This window comes from Magallana gigas, chromosome 7, assembly GCF_963853765.1.
Source record: "Magallana gigas chromosome 7, xbMagGiga1.1, whole genome shotgun sequence".
In the NCBI taxonomy this organism is placed as follows: domain Eukaryota; kingdom Metazoa; phylum Mollusca; class Bivalvia; order Ostreida; family Ostreidae; genus Magallana; species Magallana gigas.
Genome location: NC_088859.1, coordinates 18,608,157 through 18,614,718, shown reverse-complemented (window position 1 = coordinate 18,614,718; position 6,562 = coordinate 18,608,157). Strand labels below are relative to the sequence as shown.

The 6,562-nt window shown below is 35.3% G+C and overlaps 1 protein-coding gene across 1 annotated transcript; it reads left to right on the top strand.

Annotated features, from left to right (window-relative positions):
- Positions 1–5,364: 5,364 nt before the first annotated feature.
- On the top strand, positions 5,365–6,344 carry LOC136270305 (uncharacterized). Its single transcript, XM_066067617.1, has 2 exons — positions 5,365–5,961; positions 6,143–6,344. Exons 1-2 carry the CDS (start codon positions 5,365–5,367, stop codon positions 6,248–6,250), a joined length of 705 nt encoding a protein of 234 aa, XP_065923689.1. The 3' UTR covers positions 6,251–6,344.
- The last annotated feature ends 218 nt before the right edge of the window (positions 6,345–6,562 follow it).

Below are 6,562 nucleotides of genomic sequence, written 5' to 3'. Positions count from 1 at the left end.
TTTAAAATATTTGTTACTTTAAATTTATTGAAAGGTTTTTAGGAAATAAATTTATTTAAATATTTGTCATTTTATTTTGCATGTTATTTTAACCTTTTTGTTTCTTGAGAAATCTTGTCAGATGTCAGACTATCACCAAAAAAATGTCCAGTTATATCAATTTAATGTTCTGACGTATTGGGTACTTGTACGAAATGTTGAAAATTTTACATTGTTATATTTCGGAAATTTCACGATATTCTATTTAGCATTTTAGCATGGTGAAAACTTAGAAGTATTGTTGAGTGTATACTTTTTCTTGAGGCAGATTAATTGTATTCGAGACAATGCAGTATTATCCCTATCTGTCGTCGGTGCTGGCACGATATTAATAAAACCTCACGGCTAAAAGGCAGTTGGACGAGCAAACTACATGTTTAAATGACACTGCATCAGATGCGGAGTTTGCCCACAGGGGCCAAGCCCGTTTAACATTAATTTCAATGTAACTATAAATAGAGAAAGGGGTCGAACTCTGACCCAAATAAAAAAAAAACTACCAGCTCGGTTCAAAAGCCTAATAAATCAATTAATTTTAAAACACTCGCAATATGCAAGTATTTTTCAAAAATGTAATGTCTAAGATACACTCATGCCGAATTTCAAGTTGATGGGTCCTAAAATAGCGGAGATATACGTCATTATTCTCTCAAAGTCGCCAGTTTATTTTTACTCGGAAATTTACCGGTCCAGGGCTCACGATGGGATTTTGCCTATGACAACAGCAGTATTGCAACAAGTCGAGAAACATTCGCAGTAATCTTTTAAAATCTTACATCAAACGCACGGTACTTACATACAAAAAATCCGAAAAATTCCTTAAATACTCTCCGTACTGAAGTTTTATTCTGCAATTACATTAAAATTTCATTGGCATACATGTACTTTGCATGTTTACTATCATCTACCCCGAACAGATTCATTATTTTTCTGCGTTTTTCAACACATTAAAGGTTATTATTCCTTTAAGAAATTTGACTTTCATTCACATTCTCATCTCTCAAACCCATCAATGGCTTCATCAAAACTTTCTAAAGATATTATGTACAATACAAGTAACTGATACCCAACGAATTGCCACAACCTTCCTCATGTCAAGAAGTTTTGACTTCTTTGATTTCCCTTTCAACAGACTAAATAGGACGTTCAATGATTGAACTGTTGGGTGCATTAATTTTTTTTCATTCCATTGTTAAGTGGCCATTATTACGATAGGAATTTTAGCATATTCGATAAAGGATATTCTGAATCTCCCAATAGATGGTTTTTACCTGGGAGATTCTTGAGAGCACTATATAATCATGAACATAACAAAATACCGATAAAATACATATGTAAACAATAAATAGCGATCGCACACTCCCTGCAGGTGAATTGCAGGAAAACAAAACTCCCTTCCTACAGATGTATGAATCTGAATGTTGTTGATCCCCATAATGGGAATGTGAGTACCATCTATTGCACCGACGACATTAGGGAAACCTGTCCTTGCATATACTTTCTGTGATATTAGAATATTCTTCTTCCGAATTTTGCCAAGAAATAGGCTTTTAAGGTCACCCGAGGCTTTCAAAAATTTTGATGTTTCTGCATAAACTTAAATTTTAAAAGGTAGTGATGCATGATAATCTTGCTTATAACAAATCCATCCGTAAAACTTTGGAAAGTCTCGGTATTCCCCAGATTCCATATACATCAGGCTAGCGTTCTTCTTTCCAGTGAAACTGTTTTGGTTGTAAGCATCTCTGGCCCAATTAGCAGTCATAGTTTCAGAAAAAAACAAAGATCTATCATGTACATAGAGAAAGGTGACGTTTTTATACAAACGAATTAAATGTTCTGTGATAACCAATTGGTAATTAGAGCTTTGTCTTAAGACGGTGCATGCCTTTTTAAAAAGCTTTACTTGTAAAATAATACAAGATTTTTTGGTTATATACTGTTATCTGCAACGCGTGGCAAATAAGTTTTGGGTTCGAAAATATTTGGAATAACGAACCCGAATTTTTTTTATATGAAAAGGACATGATTATTTTATTGTCCTTGAGGTAGACATGATGAACCAAAAAAAAATTGTTCATTAAATACCGGCATGGTTAAAAAATTCTTATTTGTTTGTTTTGTCCGAATCATAAAGAAAAATATTTTAAATCACATATCTTACATTAGTTTTCATTTACTTCTATATTCATATCATTCATTGACTTTCATATCCATCAAACCGTTGCATGCATCGCTCCATTATAAAATTACCGATTTTTCCATAGAGCGTTGCAAATAACAGTAGTATATATAGAGCGACGAATCTTATTTTGTGATAGTTCAACAAGATAAAATCTCCACATAAGGGGAAGTTTCCCCGGGAAGAGGGTTTTCTTGGGGGGTACCATATCAGAGAAAACGGGGCTTGGTTTCTTTTGGGGGAAACAAGTTAAAATATGGTATTTTGACGGAATAAAGCACATTTAGAAATTGGAAGCGTTGCACGCATCGCTCCATTATAAACTTACCGATTTTTCCATTGAGCGTTGCAAATAACAGGAGAATATATAGAGCGACGAATCTTATTTTGTAATAGTTCAACAAGATAAAATCTCCACATAAGGGGAAGTTTCCCCGGGAAGAGGGTTTTCTTGTATCATATCAGAGAAAACGGGGCTTGGTTTCTTTTGGGGGAAACAAGCTTAAATATGGTATTTTGACGGAATAAAGCACATTTAGATATTGAAAGCGTTGCACGCATCGCTCCATTATAAACTTACCGATTTTTTCATAGAGCGTTGCAAATAACAGGAGTATATATAGAGCGACGAATCTTATTTTGTAATAGTTCAACAAGATAAAATCTCCACATAAGGGGAAGTTTCCCCGGGAAGAGGGTTTTCTTGGGGGATATCATATCAGAGAAAACAGGGCTTGGTTTCTTTTGGGGGAAACAAGCTAAAATATGGTATTTTGACGGAATAAAGCACATTTAGATATTGGAAGCGTTGCACGCATCGCTCCATTATAAACTTACCGATTTTTCCATAGAACGTTGCAAATAACAGGAGTATAATATATATATAGACACACACACATTTGTGTATGTACATGTATATGTATGATTTGATTACTATGGAATATTCGGCAGTTTTTATTGAAAACTTTATATATTCACATTACAAATGTACTATAATTTGAACATTCTTATGAAGATTGTTGTTCAATTTAAATAAATGAGTGACTGCTAAATTGTTTTCACTTTCGTCGTAAAAAGAAATTTGCTGACAGCACATACATTTACGAAAATCTCGTGAAATTGGACAAAGAAATTTCCTTTCTCCAATTTTACGAGATTTTCGTTTTCATTTTGCAACGTCAGCAAAATACACGTAGCTCAGTCAGCAAAACAAGATCGTGGGAATTGTCACCTATTTGTAACGCGTGGTCATTCCTTATAAGGAATGTTTTCACTTCGTCATGCAAGATTAACCAATAAAATCAATGCAGCATCGGGGAGGGGGGATGATAAACAAATATGATTGAAACAAATTAACAAATTATGAATAGATTATGTTGTTCAAAATGATATATATTATGAATACACACAATAAAGCATAGTTTTCATTCAATACCACACGTTATTTTATTGCACTGAAAAAAACATAAAGGTCAATTTATTACGCAACCCATGTTATACGAAACTCTAAAGCGCCAATACATTCCTCCTCGCAAAATGTCTTCGAGAAGCAGCAGAATTTACCGTCTGTGGATGGACATCCAACATATAGTTGGCCCCGCAAATTTATGGCCACTATCCATTCGGCGACTGTTTTGGACCAGGCCTCTTCGGCATTGGCAGAGAATATTAATATGTACTTTTGCCTACGTAAACGGGTTAAACCCAGAGATGTTGATTGAATGGGTTTTACTTTTGCGCCTTCTGAACAATGAATCTGGGGTTAGGCACATCCAAAGTTTCTTTATTCTAGTAGAAAGAGGAACAAACTACACTCTGTACTCTTGGAATGTTTCTACCAGAAGGTATGAGTGGCTGGACGGCAGACCCCGGGCATATCTTCCACGTGGGGAGAGGTACAAACTATAAAATAAATACGTGGAAATTATATTATTTTCTAAATTCATTTTACCTCAGATTAGTTAATTTGCAATTCTTTTTCCTATTTTTCAGAAAAGGACAATGAGATGGACGAAACCATTGGAATGTCATTGTATACACGTCCATATATATTATATATCAATAAAGCTTTTATTTCTAAAATCGAAACAGTGTTTTTGTTGTCTATAACATAATTTACCCGTGAAAGAAAGATTGTCTGCACATCATATTCCGTAAACTATAAGAGAGAGAGAGAGAGGAGCTGCTTATTCCGTGATATATAAGATTATGAACTTTCTTCATCGAAGGAGAAATTAAACAGAGTTTGTTGTTTACAACATAAATACCGTGGAAACGATTGTCACGATATTATATATGTATTCTATAGATAGAGAGAGAGAGAAGCGGCTTATTCCGTGATAACCGATGACATGCATTGTGGCCAATTTTTATACATTCTGTTTCTTTTCATTCTTTTAGTTTTGTGTCTATAACAATTTTCAAAAAAATAAAAAACATGCGTCTTATTCCGTTAAGTGTAATGCAATATATTTTACATAGTACTAAACTGCTTATGATTTAATGACTATTCATGGAAAGGATTGCATTTTATTTCAAATATACGTTTGGGGTAAAAATCTGCTGACAGCAGATACATTATTTTCTCAAATTTCACGAGATTTTCGTTTTTCATTTTGCAACGTCAGCAGAATTGCCCAGTTAGCAAAACAACATTGATGGAAATATTCACTGATTTTTAGGGCGTGGCTTACCCAAATAAGGATTGTTTTATAACCTTTTATGTAAGGCTGACCAATGAAATCAATGGAGCAATCATGTATTTTGTAAACATTGTAGTAATTGTTGATGCAATGTACTATGGGAGAATATACACAATAAATCAATAAAATGTTCCTCATTCATATGATCCATATATAAATGCATCTTGATCCTTGTTCTACGTTCTATAAAAGAGTATATGGTAAAATGGATGAATTACACATGATTCTTTAAATTCTCACAATGACAACTATAATTTATTATCAGAAACACAAATTTTTAATATATGCACGATCTTATCTTCTACTAAACACCTTATTTGGAAACTGCTAAATCAGCTTTTTTTTTTACATCCAATGAAATGAGACTTTGGGTTGAAGCTACCCCTATATAAACCCTTCATTTTTCGACTCCCATTACCCCAGCTACTTTGGACTTTCATAATGACAGAAAAAGAGAGAAGATGTGCCGGGAACTTCCGATCATCGCAGACAAACTTCCAAGAATTGACCTTTGCAGACCTTGAAAATCCCTGGAACTTTTTCAGGCTCTTCATGAGTACTGAGACAGAAGTCAACGACTGGTGCAGGCGAAATGGTCTCCTCGTAAGTCAACTACCTTGTACCTCAAAGAAACAGAATGGACGGCGGAGTTCAGAAGGGGAAAAGTGTGAAGGCATCATGGTATTAAAGGAGTCAGCTTGCCGAACTGGAGGAGAGATACTACGCTGCCAGAAGAACCGGAACCATCAAAAGGCCATGAGGGCTTTCTTTGAGGGCTCTACACTGACCATTCCAGACTGCATGCTCTTCATCAAATGCTACCTGGACAAGCTGTCTCTTCTTCAGTGCTCCAAATTTGTTGGCATAGCATATGGCTCAACGGCAGTTAACTGGGGCTCCTTTGTACGAGAAGTGTTCAAAGAACATTTCCACAGGAACACAAGGATGAAGAAACTGTCTGGCATTGTGGAGCTGGATGAATCCCTCTTTGGTAAAAGAACCAAGTACCACCGGGGAAATCCACATGGCGGAATGAAGGTACAGAATCTATAACGAATGTTAAAATGTACTTTATTATACATGCAAAAGTGAAAATTGTAGACCCATGACAAATTTTTTTTTGGATAATAATACAAGTACTTAAAACGCAACAAAGCAAACATAATAAATCTTTCTGGTTACTGAATCTCTTTACTTTATACTTCATTTTGTTTTCCAGGTCTGGATATTTGGGATGGTAGAGAGGGAGTCAAAACACCATAGTCCTATACCCTGTGGCAGATCGCAGTGCAGCTACATTGATTCCCCTCATCCAACGACATGTTGAACTTGGTTCCACCATTTACAGCGATGGATGGACTGCATATTGCGAGTTGAATTCTCTTGGATACAGACATTTTACAGTTCTGCATAAATATTTCTTCAAAAAGGTATACAAGAATATCAGTACAGGGGAAGAGGAGGTTGTCTGCACCAATCAAATAGAGGGAGCATGGAAACATGCAAAAGACCATTTTCGACGCATGTCTGGAACCAAAGTGAGGCAGTTTGAGGGTCACTTGGCTGAAATTATGTGGCGATCAGAGAAGAAAGGAAACCTCTATGGTGGATTTTTTGAATCTTTGAAAAGCATTTTCAC

Bases quoted from the DNA above. Each gene is read 5' to 3' on its own strand.
- LOC136270305 (XM_066067617.1), top strand. From the start codon at position 5,365: ATGACAGAAAAAGAGAGAAGATGTGCCGGGAACTTCCGATCATCGCAG. The intron at 5,962-6,142 runs GTACAGAATCTA...TTTGTTTTCCAG, and splicing joins ATCCACATGGCGGAATGAAG to GTCTGGATATTTGGGATGGT.